This window comes from Diadema setosum, chromosome 7 (assembly GCF_964275005.1).
Source record: "Diadema setosum chromosome 7, eeDiaSeto1, whole genome shotgun sequence".
Lineage (NCBI taxonomy): Eukaryota > Metazoa > Echinodermata > Echinoidea > Diadematoida > Diadematidae > Diadema > Diadema setosum.
This window is the reverse complement of record NC_092691.1, coordinates 15,019,060-15,045,499: the sequence shown is the minus strand read 5'-3', so window position 1 is coordinate 15,045,499 and position 26,440 is coordinate 15,019,060. Positions and strand designations below refer to the sequence as shown.

The following is a 26,440-nucleotide window of genomic DNA, read 5'->3' as shown; positions in this document are numbered from 1 at the left end:
TGTTATTCATTTTAGAACATCAAAGCAAACATTCGATATTCATTTTAATAGCATCTTCCGGAACTAAATGTTATTGCAATTTACTTTCGAACGTAAAAGCAAACATCCAGCATTTATTTCATCATCGTAAGCAGTTGAATATTATTGCTACTCATTTCCGAACGTCAAAGCAAACATCAAACATTATGATTAATCTTACCATTGAACGCAGCTGAATGTTACTGTTATTCATTTCGAAATTTAAAAGCAAACATCAGACAGTTATTTTAGCATCGTATACAGCAGAATATTACTGCCATTCACTTCCGAACATCAAAGCAATCATCTGACATTTATTTTAGCATCTTCCGGAGCCGAATGTTATTGCTATTCATTTCCGAACGCAAAATCCTATTCTGATCCTATTCTAATATAAGTATAAGGAAACATCCAACTTTTATTTAACCATCGTACGGAGTTGAACATTGTTTTTCATTTCCAAACGTCAAAGCAAATATTCGACATTTATTTCAGCATCTTCCGGAGCTGAATGTTATCCTTATTCATTTCCGAACGCAAAATCCTATTCTGATCCTATTCTAATATCTGATATTACAATGTAGTTTTAGCACCATACGGAGCTGAGTCTTATCGTTTTTCATTTCCAAAAGTATGAGCAAACATCCGACATTTATTTTAGTATCTTACCGAGTCGAATATTACCGTTATTCATTTCCAAAATTAAAAGCAAACATCTGACATTATTTTAGCATCTTACGGAGCCGATTGTTACCGCTGTTCATTTTCAAAGGTAAAGGCAAACATCCGACTTTTTTTTGGTGGTGCGATCGGGCCACCAAAATCTTTATTTCTGAAATTTTTATTTCAATTCCGATTTTCAATCAATTCATTCATATAAAAGTCGATTCAATTCCAATTGACAAGCATGCAAACAATCAGTAGGTACTATAACAGATACCATGTTGAACATCCATAAACGTCGGATAAGTCGAAGAAAATTTGACGTACGCGTACCTCGAATTTCGCATACATCGAACCATTTTCTTCAGTCCCGACGAATTTGAGGTATCCGAAGTTGACTGTAGAATGTTCTCCATTAATGTGGTCCACCTGTGTACATACACATTAAAACAGCCATGCATACAGTATATCATACATGTACACAACTACTAGTGTGTACATTTGTGACACATGTGAAAATGTTTAAAACTGTACCATCCTGGAAAGCTGCTTTTATCACTTTTACGCTTAAATTCCACAAATGAACTAATATGGAATAATCTTCAAGTATTATTCTTTATTGATAGATATATCAGATTAGTGCCCGGATATGCCCAGTCGAGTAATTTTCATCTTTATTTCAGCATTTTTTGTTCAATTTCTATTTGCGCATCCCCGTGTCTGTACCACCTACCTTTTATAAGAAGGGATAGCGAAAAGTAATTACCATCACAAAGACATATCTTCCTTTGAAAGTGGCTGGTGATTATGCAATGAGACATGAGTCAATTGTCTTCCTAACTGAGCGGCAAATCCAGTTTGCCACATGCTTCAAATATTTTTGAGCGGCGGCTTCGAACATCTAGCAAAGGAAATAAGACGGTTGTGACTCCATTCTCTAGAACCTCCTTGCTGCAACCAAGCTAAATGCCTTTCAAGGTATCAAATCTCTGCAGAAAGAAATATACAAATGTGTACTTACACTGTAGAGGCAAGATTTCGGCTCAAACTCACAGAATTATTGCTATTTATAACAAGTTAAAATTGTTGACTTGACATGCCCTGCTCCATTGTGACTACCTGACTGTATGCAACGATGAAGGTTGAATGAACTCTACACACATAGAAACAGGCATCAAATACACGTGTATGAGCTACATTGTATACTGTATATGCTGTTATTTTCGTATAGGCTTACAGACATTTTCGCAAATGAGGTCACAGATATTTTTGTGAGATGATGTTTTTGTGAATTAATACAGAAGCCTTCATGATGTGTTTGAATGTGCGGCCCAACTGTGATTTGCGAAACTCAAGAAAAGTAAATCCTGGTGAAAATGACAGCTTATTCAGTATGCCAACAAAGTCTTTCCCAATCTCAGCCCTTTCATAATCTTTTTCTCATCTTTCTTATGGTTCTTTATGCTTGCTAGCCAACGTTAAACTGAGGCCTACAGCTGTAAGTATCGTTGAAGAATTCACAATGACAGTGGAGGAAAGCAGTCATAGCTTGTGGATGCCATGATAATAGAGTCGGTCAAATGTACTTCACCACATGGCAAATGAGTGACAGCATGGACCTTTGTCATGATTTCTGGATCCTGTGCAGCGCTGAATTTCCAAGCTGCCGACAGTCAAGTATTAGGTCTGTAAAATACACATGAGGGAGATAAAAGCAAGGAGACATTCTGGAAATGCTAGACATGCACTAGTATCATGACTAGATATCACAGCTGTACTCTGATTCCCCCCCCCCCAAAAAAAAACAAACAAACAAACAAACAAACAAACATTAATAACATCAACAACAATGACAAACACTGAAACTAGAAATGTCCCTATGACAGTTGGCATGCCTCTGCTACAATACAAATGTATGTCACATTATTCTCCCGATAGGTCTACAGTACATGTACATCTTGACAATGTGAGATGACAGTTTCACATGACTGGCAAGAAACAAACTAATAATGACATTGCAACTGATTGACAAATTGCCCCACATCGACGTAGATAAGCACTGAATTGATCAGTGTTTTAGTAGTAGCCATGATAAAATCATGGGCGTACATACTCGAGCAGGATTCGAACCTACGACCTCCTGATCACCGGACAGGCGTCATCTCCACTAGACCACCTTTGTTATTCAAATTCATGAAATTCTTCCGTCGAGATGTTTTCATTGCAACTGATTGACAAATCAGTTGCAATCAGTTGCAATGAAAACATCTCGACGGAAGAATTTCATGAATTTGAATAACAAAGCAGTACCCGCTGCATGCTATAAGGATTAGAACTAACACTTGCTGTCGGGCGAAAGCTCGGTGGTCTAGTGGAGATGACGCCTGTCCGGTGATCAGGAGGTCGTAGGTTCGAATCCTGCTCGAGTATGTACGCCCATGATTTTTATCATGGCTACTACTAAAACACTGATCAATTCAGTGCTTATCTACGTCGATGTGGGGCAATTTGTCAATCAGTTGCAATGAAAACATCTCGACGGAAGAATTTCATGAATTTGAATAATGACATGTTTGAAGGTTTCATGGCACACACCCCCCCCCCAAAAAAAAAAGTGCTAAGCAGGTATAAATACACATTCCTTTACACGATGCGAGTTTCTTTGCATGACAAAATTGGTTAAAAGAGAGCAATTATTTGGAAATTTATAAAAATTTATGTGACTGAACTTGCAGTAGGTGCACTGTTGAGGTACAATCTGATATCCAGGTACATTGCAATTACAGTCAAACTCAGATACCTCGACGTCGGATAAGTCGGATAAGCCGAATATCACTTACCTCGGGGGCAAAATGAAAGTCCCAATTGTTCCTATGGAGTTTCCGTGTATTAAAATTCGCGTAGCTCGAAAAAGATAACTCGAAGTTCGGTTACCTCGAAGGGAAATCTAATGTCCCGATCTTAATTAACTTATTGTATTTCCCAGCATGTTGCTCGAATCGAAATTGCAAACATCACTCAGCATCTCCGATTAAGCGCGCGTGGACAGCGAAGACATGTCACAAATGTTTTCACACTCGATTGTAAATATTCTGAGACCAGAACAATCGCACGCCCAATTAAGAAATACCCAATTAAGAAATACCCAATACACAGCTGACAAGAAAAATCCCCAACACCTACCAACACACGTACATGGTATGCACATAGCACCCGTGCCAATGGAGTGCTAGCACTACGCGCTGCCCCATCATCTGCTTTTCTTTAACCACTGTGTTCTGATTTTTGATCGAGATAGTCATACCGTGCGCGTAGATTTCTCAACCGTCGGGGCGCACCTGCTTACGTTGACAGTTATATCTTTGCCATTAATCACGCTCCATTGTCAAAACATCAATCTCCTGCGTAGTGCCTTTTTTTTTACTATTTTTTTTTTTGCCTTTCACGAAGTGTGTTTCATTTATTCTTCCCCGAGAACGCAAGCACGGAAACTTATTGGTGACCCGATAAAAGTTAGTGCGGAGCCCTGTGTATTCTATTCTTCATTTTGATCGGCCTATACTTCCAGATTTTCATAATCGCATTGCTGGAAAAAAAAAAAGTTTCCGTGCTTGCGTTCTCGGGGAAGAATAAATCTGAAAGTATAGGCTGATCAAAATGAAGAATAGAATACACAGGGCTCCGCACTAACTTTTATCGGGTCACCAATATCATTGATTTTTATTTTCTGGTGGTCGAAAGTAAAATCTGGTGACACAAAAAAAAAAATCAGGAAAAACATTAGAAAAACTAAATCGGTCCTACTAAACATAGAAAAATTAATATTAAGCATTATTGAAGTGATACAGATGCCCATGTCTAAAACAAATGAATAGAAAATTCAATCATCTTACTCTGTGTTTTAAGATTTGACAAGACTTAGGCGTAGAGATTATTATAAAAGTTGATGCCTATATATTTAGGAGGTCAAAACTTACGTTTGAAATGAGAAAATGGGAGCATTTGCTGACATTTGTGAGCATCCGACATTTGTTTTAGCATTGTAAAAAGCCGAAAGTTACCGTTATTCATTTTTAAATGTAAAAGCAAACAACCGACATTCATTTTAGAATCTTACGGAGCTGAATGCTATCCTAATCCATTTCCAAACGTGAAAGCAAACATCCGCTATTTGTTTTAGCATCTAACTGAGCGGATTAATACCATTAATCATTTCCAAATGTTAAAGCAACAATCTGTTATTTATTTTTGCATCGTACGGAGCAGAATATTACCCTTATTCATTTCAAACATCTGACTGACATTTATTTCATTATCGAACGCAGCCGAATGTTACTGCTGTCCACTTCCGAAAGTGAAATGAATCATCTGACAATTATTTTATCATCGCACGGAGCCGAATGTTACTGTTTTTCATTTTTGAACGTCAAGGCAGACATCAGACATTTTGGACCATCATACGTATAGCTGAATGTTACTGATATTTAATTCGAAATGTACCATAGTAAATATCCAATATTTCTTTATCATCGTATGGGGCAGAATGTTACTGCTATTCACTTCCAAACATGCCAAACGTAAAAGCAATCATTCGACATGTATTTTAGCATCTCCCGGAGCTGAATGTTATTGACATTTACTTTCGAACGTAAAAGCACACATCCGGCATTTATTTTGTCATCGTACGGAGTTGAATATCATTGTTATTCATTTCAGAACATCATAGCAAACATTCGACTATTTTACCATCTTCCGGAGCTAAAAATGTTATTGCAATTTACTTTCGAACGTAAAAGCAAACATCCAGCATTTCTTTTATCATCGTAAGGAGTTGAATATTATTGTTACTCTTTTCCAAACGTCAAAGCAAACATCAAACATTAATTTGACCATTAAATGCAGCTGAATGTTACTGTTATTCATTTCGAAATTTAAAAGCAAACATCAGACAGTATTGTACCATCGTATGGACATGATGGAGCAGAATATTACTGCTAGTCACTTCTGAACATAAAAACGATCATCTGACGTATATTTTAGCATCTTCCGGAGCCGAATGCTATTGCTATATCCTTTTGAAAGTATAAGGAAACATCCGACATTTATTTAACCATCGTACGGTGTTGAATGTTATTGTTTTTCATTTCCGAACGTCATAGCAGAAATTCGACATTTATATCAGCGTCTTCCGGAGCCGAATGTTATCCTTATTCATTTCCGAACGCAAAATCAAATATCTGACATTAGTTTAGCACCATACAGGGCTGAGTCCTATCGTTATTCACTTCCAAAAGTATGAGCAAATATCCGACATTTATTTTAGTATCATACCGAGTCGAATATTACCGTCATTCATTTCCACAATTAAACGCAAACCTCTGACATTTATTTTAGCATCTTACGCAGCCGATTGTTACCGCTGTTCATTTTCAAAAGTAAAGGAAAACATCCGACTTTTTTTTTTTTTTTGGTGGCGCGATCAGGCCACCAAAATCTGTATTTCTGAAATTTTTATTTCATTTCCGATTCTCACTCAATTCATTCATATAAAAATTGATTCAATTCCAATTGACAAGCATGCAAACAATCAGTAGGCACTATAACAGACACCATGTTGAACATCGATAAACGTCGAACATCGATAAACATCGGATAAGTCGAAGAAAATTCGACGTACGCGTACCTCGAAATTCGCGTACGTCGAACCATTTTCTTCAGTCCCGACGAATTCGAGGTATCCGAGGTTGACTATTTTGACCTCGAACATACTGTAATATGACTGTTTTCAGACGAGAAGCCTTGAACAGGGCCCACGGAAATGGGGGGGGGGCACTTTTTTTGCACCATACAAAGGAACACATAGGGTGTCACCACTTTGGGCCCCCCCCCCCCCCATTTTTTTTTTTTTTTTTTTGTTACCCAAGAAGTGCGTAAGTGGCACAAGAAAGAATTACTGCTAGTAGGTAAAAACCTTGAAGTGTAAAAGTTAAGGCTTTGCTTTTGCACTGAAGAACTTTCTTTGCACCATGCAAAGGATCACATAAGGTGTCACCACTTTGGGCCCCCCCCCCCCTTTTTTTTTACCCCGGAAGTGCATAAGTGGCACTAGAAAGAAATACTGCCAGTAGATAGAAACCTTGAAGTGTGAGCGCTGTAAGGCTTTGTTTTTGCACTGAAGACCTTTTTTTTTTTTTTTTTTTTTTTTGCTTGTCAATAAATAAGGAGATATTTTGATGAGAATAGAATGAAAATGATTGTTCAAGCACGTACAGGGGAATCCCGTCATAACGACATTAGATACAACGAGAATCCCTTTATGACGAGATAAACATCCGGTACCAAATAAATATGCATTTCAGCCTATGGGGATTCAGAGTTCTGGTTATTGCAAGATAATTTTCGGGCCTAAAAAGAATGAAAAACAAAGACGAATTTGTTCATGTATCATTTCAAAACCAGAAAAGGTTAATAATTCTTCGTAAATTGTCTGAATTATCTTTGCGTGTAAGCAGAGACTAACATCAGCCAGTGCTCAAAAGTAGAATGTAATCAAGGTGACGCGCCGCAAGTTCATGGTCTCTTTCTGAGATCTCGGATCTCCCCAGCAGATCTCTGACAGTTGAGATAAGATATATCCTTATTCGATTTGATTACACTGTCAGTTTATGAATATTAGTAAGACTACAGTAAACCTCGCTTAAGTCGACATCGCATAAGTCGACAACTCGCTTAAGTCGACACGATAAAAAAGTCCCGATTTTTGCCTTTGTTATTCCTTGAAAATTTCCTCGTCTTAGTTGACATCTATAAGTCGACAACTCGCGTAAGTCGACCTGATTTTTCAGTGCCAACTGAGCTGAAATATGTGTGTTAATTCCCCCGTCAAAGTCGACATTATTTTTCGCTCAAAATCTTATCGCCATTCTCTGAAAAAGAATTGTTTTCCCGCTCCGATTTGCTACATTTCTACTCGGTAATTCGCTAGTGTACGGCGCGATAGCGTTCGCGACATGCATCCATTGCCTTGTATGCCAGAGTAGAAAGGGCATACACTCATTTACACTGGCGTATTACATGTAGTACCCAAGGCAGTTCACTTTACCCTTTTCTCCCTCTCGTTATTCTCTAAATGCAAAAATTTTGTACACCTATATGTCCCAGTAGGTATTCATTATCCGAACATGAAATAGGTGTTTTTGTTGATACGAATATTCTTACGTTAATCATTCCAAAGCGATATTAGAAACCTGGGCCCTTTTTAGAAAATTGATTTAAATGCAGCTAATAATGCAACTTAAAAAATCAAAAGCACGTGTATCAAATCACATGCAATCACACGCACAACGCAAGTGTGTTGCTGAAAAGACTTGCGTTTGATAATCATATGAAACTAAATATTGTACGAACCTGAAACTCAACTGCGTTTAAACGCAACTCTAAAAATCAAATGCAAGTCCATCAAATCACACGCAACGATGTGACAATTGAGGGCGCTGCACCGCGGCGACTGTACGGTCTCCATTTTCGTCTCACTTTGTGTTTTAATTTCTTCATCTTTGAGACGACTTCTTCAATATTAATTATTTGGAGATAAACTGATGTTTATATAAAGCAGCAGGATGACGTTAAATATTTTTTTTTTGTACCATTGTACAGTGATAGTATTTTTACATACACCTGTACACATGACATACACGTGTGAGCACATACACCCATTGTGAAGGATTCATCCCACCCCTTACATGTACATGGGGAGTTGGTTTTCAATAGGTCTGGTCGGATAAGGTTACCTAGGCGGCAGACTGATGGGTTGAGACAGTCATTTTTACCAAGTGCAATGATGCTTTATAATAGCAAATTTATCAGGTGAAGGTGGATAATGTCTGTCATGTAAACAATGTTTGACTCTTCATCGTACAGTTGAAGGGTAATGCGCCCGTGTGTGGATTTATTCTGGCAATATACGGTAATCATTTGGAGATAAATTGACGCTTATATAAAGCAGCAGGATGATGCTCTTATTTTTTTTTGATTTCTGTAACATTGTATAGTGATAGTATTTTTACATATGTACGTGTAGACACGACATACACACGTGAGCATATACAATACACACAACACGTACAGTTGTATACAAACCCATAACAGATTTTCATACACACACATGCACACACACACACACACACACATATAGATGCACCCATACTTATTGACACACAAAATATTTGGTTTGAATAATTTAAGGCGGTATATGAGAATACAATTATTACACGTTTTGTTACTCTTTATTTGTATCACACTGCTAGAAGCTACATTGTGTGTATTGTATACCGTATATCATGTATTGATGGTAGAGGAGCTGTGTTTAGATGAGTGTGCTGAACTCTACGGTACCACTGTGGACACATGAACATAAACATACATGTAAATATCACTATTTATCCATGTATCCCAAGTTTTGTACCATTATCTTTTTTTGAGGATATAGGATATATACATGTAGTAAACATAGATACCCTGTTTTTATTGAAATGCCTGACAATACAACGGTGTACAATGTACACTATGTAGTTTCCTAAGTAGACAATTTTTGTATTCTGGATACAGGGGTGTAATAATCTGGCATTTTCTGGGGATGTATACGTTTGGTTTGTGTGTTGTAACATGACAGGATTGGATTTCTCAGGATATTTGATTGTATATCAGTATATAGGAAAGTATATGTGTTATATGTATTTTCTACCCTGTGCATGTTTTATACACACACTCACATACACACACACACACGCACACACACACACACACACACACACAGGCACAAAACAAAAACACACACATGTACCATGTATTTAGTTTTTTAGTGGATGATATTTACATATTGGAATATAGGGGTATAATAATCTGTCAAATTTTTGTTGATGTAAAATTACTGGTTTGTATGTTTATAATGTACTTTATATCCCAATTTTGGCAATAAGCCAGTTCGGGGTTCCACTTTGAGCATGAGCAGAAAAAGGTCATTTGTACCATTAAAGCATGCTGGTCTTTAAATTCACTGAGATAGGCATCTGTGATGTAATGCTTATTCAAGTAATTCTTGCAAGTGGTGCTTGCCATCACATCCACCTGACAGTAAAAGCAGTATTTGGCAAAAACCAAAAGAAAGTGGTTGTCATTACATTCAATGGAAAATAATGAAATGGATGCTTTCCAAAGTGCCAATTGATGGATCATTCTGGTCGCCTGGTCTCCATGAGTTGATCCTTTATTTGAACATGACTGATGCCCTGATGAATTCCATAAATTGTTATGTCGGGCAAGCTAATACATTCTGTTGTCTGAAGACGAGCGGATTGCCTAATCAACTGAGAAAGAAGAAAGGTCATTTGTACCCATCTGTACATGAGCTAACCCCGAACTGGCTTATAGTTATGGATTTTAACATACTGTACATGTTATGTAAACTGTACGTGTATTTTCTTTATTTCATTTATCAATGTATAGACATGTATTGTTTGAATAACATCCCTGCACATGTATGTGTACAGTATTCATCGCATATTCGGGACAGGTTGGGAGTAGCAAACACGGCCCCTTTAAGCGGGGTGCCCGATTTCGCGATGAGCACTCACCATACACTAACGGCATACGACATGTACATGTAGTGCACACACACACACATGCATACTGACGTACTGTACATGCACTGTACATGTACCCCTTGGCGCGACCCTCTAGCTCTCCCTGCACATGGCTTTGCTTATATGTAGGGGAGAAGAATGTTCGCGAAAGTATGTGTTTCGCAATGGCATGGATACTTATACACGGCGCTTTCGTGGCTATGCATGTACATGTACTGGATGGACGGAGGTCAAAACACACCAGTCCGAAGCTTGCTTTGTAAGTTCGATGTAGGGAATCTTTGAAATATTGTTGTGGTATTTTGGTAGATTTTTTTAGTAAGATATCAACAAAATCAAAGATCGCTTGAAGAAAAAATGTCCCGTTTATCAGAGGTCCCCGCCCGATTATCCAGTGAAAATAACATGCATTGGAAATGTTTCTGGGAAGCGTACTATGTCATTTAAGCGAGGTTCCCGATTATCAGATGCCCGATTATGCGATGAATACTGTACTGTGCATTTTCTTTCAACTGATGCAGACATGTGCGCACATGTTTCGGGACATGGAAACAGGAACTTTGATAGGGTGTGTGGCTATGTCGTCTGTTTGGGTATGTGTATGTGGTATGCTTTTGCAGTGGGTGGATATGTGTCAGTGTTTGGGGTGCGCAGCCGCACACTGACGCTGTGGGTGTGGATATGTGTAGGGGTATGTACAGCCGCGGAGCTACTATAGTAGCCCTTTGGTTCAGCTGTACACTTGTGATGTGGGCGTGTATGAGGCGTGGGTAGGTGCGGGTGTGTTTGTGTGTGTGTGCGTTTGTGTGTGCTTGTGTGTGTGTGTGTGGGGGTGGGTGGGTGTGGGTGTGCGTGTATTGTTTTTGAGTGTTGGGTGGGTAGGGTCACGAGCCATGCATGCTTTTTGCGTGTAATAAGACAAGTCATGTCCATGTGCAGGGACCAAGTGCAATATTTTGATTATTACAATACGTGTACTTGCTGTACTTTGTTTAGTGTTATGTTACCTGTCTTTCAGTTATATATACATATTTATTTTCCTTTACATGTGAAATTTTTAATGGAGACTGTTGCAAAGATTTTTATGCCGTAGTGCATGACAATAAACGATCTGAATCTGAATCTATTAGTTAAACGCAAAAGTGTTGCAGAAAAGACTTGCGGTTTTCGTACGAAACTAGAAACTGCATTTAAAAGCATCTCTATACATCTACGGAAGTGCGTTATTTTTTAAAAGACTTGCATTACTTTTTTATTTCGAAAGCAAAATCAAAAATTAAACGCAACTCTGAAAACGAAATGCAAGTCCATCGAATCACACGGAACGCTGAAAAGACTTAAGTTTGATAATCATACGAAACTAGAAAATTGTAGGGAACTTTTTTTTTTAACTCAATTGCCTTTAAACGCAACTCTAAAAATACAAAAAAATAGTAGCGATCCGCATCGCGATCAAAATCTTACTCTGTACAGGGGAAATTAGTTTTCATTTATAAGTCGACAAAATGTCGACTTTCGCTTAAGTCGACATTCACGTAAGTCGACGTATTTTGCTCAGTCTCGATTATGTCGACTTACGTGAGGTTGATTGTATTTCAAACCCCTGAAACTCCAGTTCGTCTATATTATATACTATATCTGTTGAATTACTGACTACATCTACATCTGTGTGATCGGTAGTCATGCCGCCTAAACAAGATGGCAAATCGAGCAAGTCTCCCCTGACCACGCCGTCTCGGCACGTGGAGTGGGCGATACGTAGACCAAACAGCATTACTGGGGATGGAAAGAAAAGACCAAATTAGTCGGAAGTATTATACAAAGGTCCCCCCAATAAAGTAACAAAAATGCTGTCGCAACAGATTACGAAGGGCAGGAAAGCCACCACGAATACTTTGAAACCAATGACCAAATCAAAAAAGAAAACAACTGTGCATGAGGCCGGAGGTAAAACTCCCGCCTCCACAGTCGTAGTGAGGAATGAGGCCGCAGGCAAACCTCCCGCCTCTCCATAAGTACGTAACACAAACTGGCAACAAACAAACACGAGGAATTAAACTCCCGCTGTAGACCTGACAGCCGCGTGTAACATGATTCTACAGGCACTTCAAGCGGTGATTCATATCCAAAGCTCGGGAACCCTCTCCGCACGGGCTGAGGATACGCCAGGTTCCAAAGGCTTTTCCAAATTGAACTCCTGCACATTCCAAGCACTCTCATGCATGAAGTAATGGCGGCCCTACCCACACAGGCAGCTGATATGACAGGCATATATGTGAAGCCACACGCGGGATAGGGTCACTCCCCAGCATCGTGAAACTGTCGATATTGGGGCGTGTTCATACAATCAAGCTCATTCACACCTACTAACGGCCTTGATTCATCTGACAGATATTTCTGATGAAGAATACAGCTATCATCGCCCTCGTGTTGCTCGCCGATTTAGAAGCTGGGCTATTGGGGATTTGGGTAGATCAGCCTCGCATTCATCATATACTAAGTCTAAAAATCACGAGTCTGTTAGGCCCCCATCTCACTAGGAAGGCGACCATGGCGATCTGTGACGATTTAACAAATCGTGGCGTGATCGCCGTCCGTCTCCATTTTTGGCCTCCGAGGCGATTACACTACCGTTACCGGTTTCTCTACGCTCAACCTGCGCTGTAGGTGATAGTGCCACGATAATACTACAAGGCTGCCGTGTTTTTTCTGTTTTAATTTCCAAGCCAATGAGACACGCTGCTACTGCGATCAAAGCGATTGTATTGCGATATTTGTTTGTTTATCAAGACCTCGCTGCAACAGTGATACATTTACGCCGGGCTCATGCTACGATCTCAAGTGATCGAGGTAGAAAATGGCTTTCATGATTGAATTTCTTCATGCAGATGTCAGTGTCAAACCAAAATGGATATGCAGAATATGGTTTTACCCTTACATCTTGGCATTCTAGAACACACCAGTTAGAACCTGATGTGAAATTGCACTATAAGTTAAGTCATCCATTCCATTAAAAGGGTAAAATGTGTATATTATATTAAAGAAACGGCTTATGAGCAAACTACAAATCATATCCTAAAATGAGACAATTTTATGCAAATATATTTGAAAAGATTACAACTTAATTTACTTTTCATTGACTTGCAATGGTATATGACAAACAAACAATTTAATAAACAGAGTAGATTTGGACTGAGTGTATGTGGATAAATGAATTTTATACGCTTTTCTCCATGTCCACTTTCCTGGATTGTGAATCACTTTCTTTCGTTCATGGTTGGTTCCTGTTGCGTAATACTGTAAAAGTGGTAATTTTCATGGGCGATGGGGGCTGCTTTCGATGCGCTTAAGTTACGCCTAACGCGTTGCTACCCCGTCAGAGTTAAGAATGTAGCAGTTTTAATGCGCTCCTAAGGCGATTGTGATACGCTCTAAAACCACAGCTACCTTGCTACGGAAGTTTTGGACATGTTCAAAACTTCCGTAGTGAGGTCACCGACCATGGCGATGGTGGCGGCCGTCCACACTTCTGAACCGCTCAAGATACGATGAAGAAGATTTAAAGCGATCGAGCCACGATCTGCTGCGCTTTGTCAATTTTTGATGATCGTAGCGGAATCACCGTCTAGTGAGATGGGGGTATTAGGTCAGATAACATTGACAGTGTGATGACTACACAAGATTCTGCACAGCTTGATGCAGAACATCTAGCAGCAAAAAAAAGGATGGTATCTTAGCAGCGGAATTAATTACCAAATACTGCCCAAAGCTCAAGGCTGACTCACCCTCTGTGGAAGGGAATACTGCAACAAAGCCCACTTTCTGTCTGGATCGGAACTGAAATCGTTCAGTACAAAACAGACTGCAGTAAAGCTCGATACCTCAATGAGACTCGCAGTGAACCAAAACTATCTGATTACAGCTCTACACGAATCTGATCACCTGGCCATTGGAGAAGAGGACCAGAAACAGATATCAGATTGCTCCTTAGTACATCTGATGTTCAATTTGAGCAAGCTACAGGGACAGCCTTGTTATGCACCAACAATGCCAAACATGTGTGCATGAACTCCTTAAACTTGTAAAAGAAGCTCAAAACAGTCCTGAACAATCTGCCACTTTAGAGTGTTAGTGGTTTGCCCAGTATTTCTGACCCCCACACGGACAGGCAGATATCACATGGTACTAAACCTAAATAGACTGGACGAACATACAATATAGTAAACTCTACATTCAAAATGGAGAGTCTTGCCAAGATCCTTCCACTTCTAAAATCAAACGAATAAGCAGCATCCATCGACATAACAGATTCCTATCTTCATGTCCCTATCGCTCGCTCAGCTCAACACCTGTTTGGATTCGCAGTCGAAAACAAGGTATATCAATACAGTGCTCTACCATTCAGCCTGAAATCAGTCCCTCGCATTTTCACTCACATAGTCAAAGCTATCGCCGCATATCTGTGTGAAAAGGGATCAAGATATTTGTGTACCTAGACGACTCACTGGTTTCTGGTAGCGGACTCCACAAACAAGCTCCGCCAACACATAGAACTAATGACAGATCTCATTACCAGACTCGGTTTCCTCATCAACTACAACAAAAAAAAAATCTCAGCTGCATCCAACACAAAGTCCAGAGTTCTTAGGAGCAGAACTGGATCTGCAGCACCAACTACAGGGAACCCATGACAGAAGACATCAGTCTCACGAGAACAATGGCACAAGTTCTTCATATATGGCTCAACTGCCACTTTCCACTTATGGGAAAGGCATTTGTGCAGACAACAGCATCTCTCACAATGTTAACAGATGCTTCAAAGCAGGGATGGGGGCAGTATTAAACACAGAACAAATCCAAGGCCTCTGGGACGAAAAAGAACAGAGTCTACACATCAATGTACGGTACCAGAGATGCGTGCTGTACAATATGCCCTGTACAACTTCTATTACAACGTGCTACGTCAAACAGTTCTGATAATGTCAGACATTTACATATCCCCGGAAAGGAGAACCTTATCACAGATTTTCTATCCAGAGGGCAATATATCCAGTCATAGTGGCAGTTGGATCCAACCATTGCCAAACTAATGTTCAAGAGGTACAGTCAACCACATGTCGATTTGTTTGCTTCGGTTCTGAACAAACAGCTGCCAAATTATTGAACAAAAAAAAAGCGACCCTGCAGCCATGGCAATGGATGCTTTCTCGATGTCGTGGGAGAACATTCTAGGATACGCATTCCCTCCATTTGCAATGATCACAAAAGTACTACAAAAGGTTCATCGGGACAGAGCAACCCTTCTACTAGAAGCACCTTGGTTGCCCAAAAGGCTGTGATTTTCAACACTGGTAATTCTCCTTATTCAACTCCAGTAATACTTCAAAACAGGACGGACCACAACTTACCACCCCAAGCTACCCAATCCAAGACTGACATTATGGATCATATCAGGGCAAGACCGCTGCAGGCAGGCCTTTCTAACCGGGCTGCCAAAATGTATGCAAAACTCCTCAGATCATCAACAAGAAGTAAATACGATTCTCCGTTACAGTACTTCTTCAAATGGTGTGGTGACAACAAAACAGATCCAACTACTGTAGGAAAGATTACAGACTGTCTTCTTCATCTGTATGACAAGAATCTAGCCATATCGTCTATCAGAGGGTACAGATCTGCAATTGCAGTCATCCATGAAGGGGATCCCACAAGTGGAGAAACAGTAAGTTCTTCTTAACACCTCACTAGACTTCTTTCTGTCTAGACCTCCTCACAAAAAGCCAAGTTCCTCGTGGAGCCTGTCTTAGAGTTCTAAGTACACTACTAAGCTCCATTCGAACCAATGCATAGTAGCTCATTTATGAACTTGACAAGACTGCATTCTTGCTAGCAGTAGCATCTGTGAGAAGATGCAGTTTCATTCACGTTTCATTCAGTTAGTCCAGGTCATATCTGATGGGAAATGAATGGAGTCAGACTTATACCCATTGCCAAATTTGTGGCAAAGATTCAAACAATGAGTTCCTCTCTGAATGAAATCTTCATTCCATCACTAGAAACCCATTCATCCGTACAGCATTACAAATTGTGGTTTCCGGCGAGATCTCTTAAGTTGTACATACACAAATCTCAGTCTCTTCGCATTTCTGACCAATTGTTTGTAAGTGTTAATTCTCCTCATGGTGCTGTTTCCCCAGATACGATCTCACGGTGGATAGTCCAGGCTATTAAATCTAGTGGTGAATCTACCATACTCTCACCTCTAGTCCGTGCCCAAGATACTCGAGGTATGGCATCCTCATGGGCCCTTTGTCCAGGGAAGCAGCTTACTGGCATAACCCTAATACTTTCACATCATGTTATCTCTCTGATGTCATTACAAACGAGGCTGCATTTGCGTCAGCAGTCCTTTTCTGCCCTAACAGAAAATGAATCTTGACCTGGATGCGTGTTGGCCTGATAACCAATTGATTCACAGTATCCAATCCATTAGTGTCACTGCGTAACCACTCAAGAGGATAATACAATAAAACTCACCACAGACCCACCTCAAATTGCCTTCTGTGGAAATCTGGCAAATATCAAATGAATAGGTAAGTAAAGCTAGATGAAGCAGATATGTATGTTCGGTATTGAACATTTTACCTATGAGTGAGCTTTACTTATTTATGGGACCCCATCCTCCATCCCCACTCTGTGGTAATGATCTAAGCGCCAGCTTCAAAGAGGAAAGATGTGTGCACACAGCGCGGGAACGGGGCTCCCAAGTGGATGCTGGGGCAACCAGAGTTCAAAGAACTTTTTTACCTGCCGGGTTTGATTCTGACTGGCGTCAGAACGGCAAATGTTAAATGAATAGGTAAGTAAAGATCACTCAGATAAGATGTTCGAAACCGATGTCGAACATTTCCACACTCTCCGCTGAACTTTGTTGGGAACTTCACCCATGTCACATCTTTCATCCATGGATATTTTCCATTGATTTCGTCATTTGGCATCATCGGCCCAGTATTGGGCCGCTTCGCAGCAGAATCCCATTTATCAAATGTAAAGTTACAGATTAGAAAATAACTCTATTATTCCCAAGATTATAAGACAGATTTTGATACAATCTATAGGTATATAGATCCTATAGATTTTTATTCAGCTGCCTCAGTGTTCCGTCTTTTATAAGGTCAAAGGTCATATTGTTGATGGATGGTTTGTGTGTGCTCTGTAGGCTACATTTGTTAACGGATTTTGTTCAAATTTGGTATGGAGGTTTATCATGATGTAAGCTACAAGCCTATAGATTTTGGATGTGCCACTCCCAGTGTTCTGTCTTTTATAGGGTCAAAGGTCATATTGTTGGTGGATAGTTTGTGTGCCCTCTCTAGTGCCGGGGGATACAATCGCATTGCCTGGCAATGGACATTTCTAGTTGGATGGCAGCTTTCAGCAGCTTTTTTCTTGCCTTTCAAGAATGAAAATGTTACTGTTTTGCTATACATGTACAGAAACAAATGCAATAATAGTTTCATTTCATTCCTAAGATGGCAGCTGACATCAAAACCCACCAAAATATCTAAAACTGAAAATCTCCTTAATGATAGACTTCAAGAAAGTGCACACTTGGCTGGTTATAGACATGTACAACCGATGTATACAGTGCTGCTGGGCATCTCTATTCATTAGGGGCAGGTGTTCCACACATTCCAAGAAGTTTCTTCTCTGTAGCTGCATTAATACAGTGTTCCTTAACTTCAAGTTATGCTAACTTTGATGATATCGATGCTACATGTAAGCCCTCCCCCCCCCCCCACGCGCATGCGCGCGGAAATTTGCACTTTTACAGTATAAGAATCCCACTCAATGATCAATGATTAAAGCACAGAAAAGGAATTTCACCACAACCCCAGTACGAGAGCACTGTAATTACATTTGGGAGATTGGCACAGAAGCTCTGGGGAGTCAGAGTTTATATTGTGTCCACACAATGCTTAACTACGCATGGGACCCCCATCCCTCCCCCCCCCCCCCCAAACAACTTGGATAGAGCATAAATCCCGGATATCTTGTGGTTCTTATCATTGAGTAATCTGATAGCTAACTTTCAAGTGCACCTACATGGTAATTGACTCTAAGCTTGAATTAACGGAACTTATGTTAATTTTTTATTCTGTGGAATGTCTACAATTACATACCTCGCACTTTGTTTTCTGCCTCTTCAATATTGGCACTTTTCTTGTCCTGTGTCACGTTGCTCTCCCAAAATCCTTCTGTGATCCATGCACTGGATATTTCTTTCCTTGTGTGATCTGCAGACGGCTCTTCTAACTCTGTTGATGAATTAACAAGCACATAAGATATAAAGGTATACACATCAGCGAGTTTAGACTGCCTTCTTTTATTTTTTATTATTCAATTAGTTACAGTATGAGAACAGAGTGAAACTATTATTACAAATTGTACTTTCAAACTAAACTCGGAATTTGTCAACACGGACAAATTAGGTGATCCGATCTATTGAGAAATCAATGATTTGAGTCCTGATCCCAATAGGCATGACCATACAGGTTTCATCTGTGTTGAGGGGACATTGGCCATGTGATTTTTGGAGTCTCATTTAGAAAAGGGAGTCAGACCTGCCATCTTTGGTACCGAATTCCGTATGCACTAACGAAGATACAGAATGAAGTATATTTGACTTTTGACCCCATTTTGCACACCAAAGATGGCATCTGAGCAAAAAGTGGTTATTTTGTGAAATGATTCTTGTAACATGGTCTTTGCGTGTGCAAAATATGGGAAAGATAGGACAAGTATTCACCAAGATACAGGATGAAACATTTATGACCTTTGACCCTAATTTACATACCCAAGATGGTGTCCGATCAAGTAGTTGTTATTTTATGAAAAAATTTACGTGACATTAACTAATCATGTGCAAAATATGGGGGTGATAGAGGCTGTTTTTCTTGAGTTATTGCAAAGAAAGTTGCAAAAAGAAAGAAATATCTCAATACATCGAAGATAAGCTTTAATTTCAACCAAGTTTTTTAGCATGATACCGACATCGTATGAAAAAACAAAAGGCACACTCACGATAGCGCAAAGTCACAGCTACAACATATTAAAATCTGGGAAAAATTCACCGAAGGGTACGTGAGATAGTGCTTGATAAAGATAGTCATGTCAATTTTCACATCTAGAAAAACTCCCTCCCGTAGAGATAACACGTAATAGCGAAGATACAGAAAAAAGTACACATGACCTATGACCCCACTTTGCACACCCAAGATGGCATCTGAGCAATTAGTGGTTATTTTGTGAAATGATCCTTGTAACATGGTCTTTACGTGTGCAAAATATGAGAAAGATAGGACATATATTTACCAAGATACAGGATGAAACATTTATGACCTTTGACCCTAATTTACATACCCAAGATGGCGTCTGATCAAGTAGTTGTTATTTTGTGAAATAATGTTCGTGACATGAACTAAACATGTGCAAAATATGGTGGTGATAGGGTATGTTTTTCTTGAGTTATTGCACAGAAAGTTGCAGAAAGAAAGAAATATTTCAATACATCGAAGATAAACTTTAATTTCAACCAAGTTTTTTCACGTGATCCCGACACCGTATGAAAAAATGAAGGGCACATTAACGATAGCCCTACGTCTCAGCTACAACATATTAAAATCTTAGAGAAATTCACCGAAGCATAAGTGAGCTAGTGCTCCATAAAGATAGTAATGTCATTTTTCATTTGCATAAAAATTGCACTCCCATAGAGATTACACATAAACTGGTCAAATTTGACAAGGTTACCTTCAATCCATTTTTTCGAGGTGATGTCGTCATCTAATCAAAATTGTGGAATTACATTTATCAAAGAGCATTCAATAAGCTACAACATTTTGAAATTTGGGTTAAAATTGGCAAAGGATAAGTGAGATACGCTCGAGTAAACTTGAAATTTGATGACGTCATTTTGAAAATTTACTTTTTTTACTTTATTAAGAAATTTGATATCTTTTAATCATTTTTTCAGTATCGCCAACCCATGAAATGATATGTACAACTCATCAGCTTTCAAAATATGTAAAGAAAATAGGGGGTCACCGTCCATCCTGACGAGTAAAATCAGATTTAAAATTGGCGGTTTTTTGGCATTGTTGCAATGTATATCGCCATTGACGCGCGTGCGGAATTTCAACTTTGACGGGCCCGTATGACGTCATATTGAGTCGGATTGACTTGAAACTTGGTAGAAATATTCCTTGATATTTCAGGCATCCGATTAATGTGAAAAAACGGGAAATTTCTATTGCATATGAGCTGTGCGTGCGTATATGTGCGCGTGCGTACGCGTCCGTCCAATTTTTTTAATTTTTCAAAAAATGCTCGAAATGGTCTGAAATGTGTGCAAAAAAAATTTGAGCTCGATTTGAGCATACAAATATTTCAACGCGCGCGTACGCGCACGTTTTAAAAGAAAATATGAATTTTGAGAACATGAGTAGAATGCACATAATTTGAAATATATGTGACGTGAATTTCATTGAAAAATTCCCTTCCATTAATGAGATATGATTGAGAATGTGTTTTCATATAATGACGTCATAGTGACGTCACGGTCGACTGATCACAATGATACATTAGATTTGTCGTCTTTGGGACATGATACATATATGGTATGAGTTGGAAATTGATACTCTGAGAACTTTCTGAGTAAGTAGATACACAACTTTTGTCCAGAAATAAAGAAGAAGAAGAAGAACAAAGAATCCGTACAGATACAGAAAGTGATCCGAGAGGATACTCGGATCACCTAATAATGCATCCTCACATGCAATGCTTATGAAATGTACATGTATTATTAAAATAAATGAAAACTAGACAGTAAACTTCATGATTGTAAACTACAGCTGAGTAGGCTTCTAGGAAGTACAATGTACAAATAACCACCTCATCCTGTCCATCACTGCTACAATATCAGCAGAAATGTTACCTTTCAGTCAAAGGATAACTATGAGGGACACAGACATTGATGACAATATATCATCTACAGTTGGCTTCAAATATCTCATTATGAAAAAAACTTCACAATATGTAATGACAGTTTCACATAACTGGCAAAATATTGAAATGACAGGTTTGTCACAAATGTGTTAAATGTTCACTTTCCTTGAACTAGGTTTGTTATACTGTATGACAGTGCAGGTACATGTATTTGGGGATGTGAGGATTTTTACTTGACTTTTGACCCTTTTATAAGTTTATGCACTGAGTAATTTTCAAGGTATGAAGACATGTGTAATTTCAGTATGAAATAAAAAGATTTTTGCATTTCAACCTTTTGACCTTTGACCTTCTGGCAGGAAATTTTCCAGAGAATCTCCATTAGGTAATAAATGTATTTATTAGGTTTCAAGAAATAACCTGCAAGCATTGCATGATATGAGGAAAATGGTGAAATTTTGAGGGGTTGACCTTGACCTTTGACCCATGACCTTCTATATTCCCTAAATAATCCCTGCCAGTTAGTACATGCATATGTACCAAGTTCAATGAAGATGCCTCAAGTGAACCATTTGCGAGATATGGGAAAAAGGTAAATTTTAACATTTTCACCTGACCTTTGACTTCATGACCTGAAACTCTCTCTGGAGAATCTTTATTCAGTAGTACATGTTGCATTGTGAGCGCACTACATTTATCATAAGCGTATGCATATTCCATGTATTCGATTATTGAGTGATACTGTAAGAGCAGCAGTCATTACCATAACGCTCGTCTGTGATAGTGGATTAAAGTTGTTAAATTTATCGTTAAACAATTGCGTCCTCTGTTCATCATTGAATCCGGTCCACTATTACAACATGGTGGCAGTGGTGCCGACACGGATTTATGCCAAATCAGCACGGAACTAAAGTTTTCTTAGGAAAATTCATCATGAGTGACTTGTGCTGAAACCGCCCGATAGGACACTGCGCACAACACGTCTACGTCTACTGCTGATCCGTGCACGAACTAGCTTAATGACTCGTCTTGTGAGTAACATTGTGCGTGAATAAATTCATTACCTTATCTATGCTGCTCATCAACAAATAACGATACCAATGCATATCATCGGATTAATGAACGCTTTGCAGAGCATTCTATTTTCGTTTGTACATCGTCAGATATAGCTGTATAGCTCATGCAAACTGTTGTCAGAACACTTTCGTCGCACGAATCACTAACATTCGCCACATTAGACAGTTGCAGCACTGTGTGATAAACACGCATTATCGACGCGCACCATATCCAAGTACACGCAATACCCGAGCGCTTCATCCAAGGATGGGCATCCATTATTGACACAACAATAGAAGACGCAGATAGACGCCTATTATCCTGGACTGGCCACAACTGTGTTTATCTTATCGGCATAGCAACGTGTATTGCGACATCATTTCTTCTAACAGGACCATCACTCAGCGGAAAGATATTGCTGACAGAGCATATGATACACAGTTTCCTACATCGTTAGCGCTGTTCATCTACCCTAGGCCCTGCAAGCTACAACGTAGCGAGGACGGACAATCAAAGACACGGCACGATCCAGACTGAGAATGAATCCATGCAACCAGATAAAAGAAATGAGAATGAGTACAATTGATGAAACTATTTCAGACATTTGAACACTTGCCTGTGGGCACTTACATTCATTTGATACTTGTGTACATGAATGTTTTGACATATTCATAGACATGTTTTGATGTATTTTGGAGAGTGCACACCATTGATACATGTGTATCAATAGCGATGTCGTCATATATTTCTGTGTTTGCAATCATATCTTGATTTGTTTACGTTGTAAACTATATCTGTAACCATTCATCCGTAAGTTTGCACAGTCTGACATTGATATCAAGCATTTGTATCTCCAAATCAATATAAAAAAATTTTAAACAAGAGACCCGCGGGTCTAGCGCTCACCTGAGTATCGCAAGTTCACCTTTCACGCAGTCACTAATCTAAATTATTCACAGCTCTACTAAAATTTGACCAGGCATTCTGAAGTAGAAGATGAAAATGTACAATAAAAAAAAGGGCCCAAATTTTTTAAGATTCCTTAATTTGGGGAGATTGGGGCCCCCTGGGGCCCCCTGGGTGGGGCATGGTGCCCATTTTGATAAAATGAGATCCTGACCCCCTAGGGATGCTACCTGCCAAGTTTGACGAAAATCCATCATGAGGTTTTCAGGAAGAAGATGACAATGTACAATTCAGGCCCCCATTTGGACCTTCCCCCCCCCCCCCCCCCCCGCCCCCAAGAGGGGCACCTATGGATCTGCTATGAACAAACTTGAAACTACAGTCATTAATGTACTCACTCATAGTATTATCTTAGCTCTATAACTTCTGATTCTAGAGAAGATTTTTAAAGATTTCTTCATTGTGGGGGGTTTGAGGCCCCCTGGGGGCCCCCTGGGTGGGGCATGGTGCCTGTTTTAACAAATTGAGATCCTAACCCCCTAGGGATGCTACCTGCCAAGTTTGGTGAAAATGGGTCATGGGGTTCTCAAGAAGAAGATGAAAATGTACAATTTAGGCCCCATTAGGACCGCTCCCCACCCCCCTCCCCTGGGTCCCAAGGGGGGCACCCCTGATTCTGCCATGAACAAACTTGAAACTACAGTCATCAATGTACTAACTCATAGTATGAACGTAGCTCTATCACTTCTGGTTCTAGAGAAGAAGATTTTTACAGATTCCTTAATTTTGGGGGGTCTGGGCCCCCCTGGGGGCCCCCCGGCATGGTGCCCATTTTAACAAATTGATTCCTAACCCCCTGGGGATGCTACCTGCCAAGTTTGATGGAAATCGGTCTTGGGGTTTTCAAGAAGAAGATGAAAATGTAAAAAGTTTACGCACGACGGACGACGCACGACGCACGACGGACGCCGGACGAAGGGCGATCGCAATAGCTCACTTGAGCCTTTGGCTCAGGTGAGCTAAAAACACACCATGGCAAAGTATCCAGAAATGAATTGGCATAGTGCTGATGTGCTGGAAGAAGTTAAGTTATTCAAACAACGCATGGAGTTATGCTTCCAAGACAACAATGTCCGAGACCCTAAGAAGCAAGCAATCAAAATAAAAATTGCAGTAGGAAATGAAGGTTTGCGTAGAATTAACGCATTCGGTCTATCCAATGAGGATCAATAAAAACCTGCAATGTTGTGGTCTACCCTTGAAGGTCAGCTGAAAGTCAAGCTGAATTTTCACATCCACAGACTGGAGCTGATGCGATATCGTCAACACGCAAATGAAACTATCGAATTTGTAAATAGATGCCGGAGTAAAGCCAAAGAGTGTGACTTTACCGAAAATGAGCTCTCAGAACGTGTGACAGAGTTAGTCATTGCATCCACACCTATCGAGGCATTCCAGAAAGATCTTCTAGACCAACCCAAAGGCTACAAGATAGCAAACCTCCTTGATGAAGGCAGGAAATACGAAGCCATAGCTGTAGGCAAACAGTGTCTTTGTTTCATCGACTCCTCTGCAAGCAACGTAGATGCTCTATCACATAACCAAGACAGACACAAGTGCGGTAACTGTGATTTGAATCATCCACCACTACCAGAGACATTTGCAAATCCTGTGGTTCCAAAGGACACTGGGCTAAATGCTGCAGAAAGACAAAACACAGAAAAGTTTTTCGAGGACGAAGTCAAAGCAGAGGACGCCAAGGTGGTAACCGCAGTTTTTCACCACGAAGACAGAAGACACCCACCAGGCAACAAACCAAACAAAAGGTCGCGGAGTTCTCCAAAGAGCCAGAAGGAGAAACCCAGGAAGACTCTGAAGAATTTAACACTATTGTACTGGGAAATGACCTAGACGCATCTATCGACTCTGTGCATCAGAAAGAAGCATTCGTGAAGATTGGAATAATCTGTCCCAGCAAACGCGGACAACACATCCTTCATGCAAAGGTCGACACCGGAGCAAGTGGAAATACACTCCCTCTACGGACAATCAAGGCCATGTATGGAAGCAGGTGGCAGGCAGTTGTACACCCAACTTCAGCACGTCTTACCGCATACAATGGTTCCCCGATACATTGTTTGGGCACCCTTCAGATCACCTGCAAATACACAGACTCTGACTGGAGAGATCAACTTTTCTACGTGGTCGATGTCTCAGGACCAGTGATAATTGGACTACCTATGTGCAGTGAGTTACACGTGGTAACAATCCATGAGATGCACCCTCAGAGTCGTAGTCCAACTAACAGACTGTTTCCGTTGAAATCTGTCAAGGACCTGCAAGTGCTTTATCCGGAACAGTTTGACCGTATTGGTAACTTTTGTGGAGAAGCAACACTACATGTCAAAGAAGGAGCCATTCCCACCATTGATGCACCAAGAAAGTGCAGGGTCCACATCAAAGACAAACTCAAGTCTGAACTGGACTCAATAGAGAAACAAGGCATCATCAGACAAATCGACCATCACACCGACTGGTGTAGTTCGATTACTACAGATCTCAAGAAAGACGGATCCTTGAGAGTATGCCTAGATCCCAGGAGATTAAATCAGAATCTCAAAAGATGTCCCCACAAGATTCCGACTCTTGAAGAGGTCAACCCAGCTCTCTCTGGAGCAAAGTATTTCTCTAAGCTCGACGCCAAATCTGGATATTGGTCTGTTCACTTATCCAAAGAATCAGCTGACAACTTTTCGTACTCCATTTGGCAGATACTGCTACACACGTCTACCTTTCGGACTTTCTGTCAGCCAAGACTTGTTCCAGCAACATATGGACCGTATCGTTGGTCAAGTAGATGGATGCATCTGTATCGCTGAAGATAATGCAGTTGTTGGACGTACCGAGGCAGAGCATGACAAAAACCTCCACAGACTGATGGAAGTTGCGCAAAGAGGACTTGTCTTCAACAGTAAGAAGTGTATCATCAAAACTGACAGCATCAACTTCTTCAGCTCTGTATATACCAGAGATGGCATCTGCCCTGATCCACAGAAGATTGAAGACATTCATGCCATGCCAACACCTCAAGACAAAGAAGATCTACAGAAGTGCCTTGGTCTTAACTATCTCGCTCCACACATCGCCAA

The 26,440-nt window shown here is 40.0% G+C and overlaps 1 protein-coding gene across 2 annotated transcripts in view; it reads right to left on the bottom strand.

The window, feature by feature from the left end:
- Positions 1-1,115: 1,115 nt before the first annotated feature.
- LOC140230548 (leucine-rich repeat-containing protein 61-like) overlaps positions 1,116-26,440 on the bottom strand; it is a 140,771-nt gene continuing 115,446 nt past the window's right edge. For both annotated transcript variants that reach the window (XM_072310693.1, XM_072310692.1), the window contains exons 6-7: positions 18,506-18,640; positions 1,116-2,367 (exon numbers count right to left, since the gene is read on the bottom strand). In XM_072310693.1, coding sequence (XP_072166794.1) covers positions 2,306-2,367; positions 18,506-18,640 — 197 coding nt within the window. In that variant the 3' untranslated portion in view covers positions 1,116-2,305. The remainder of the gene's footprint in view (positions 2,368-18,505; positions 18,641-26,440) is intronic.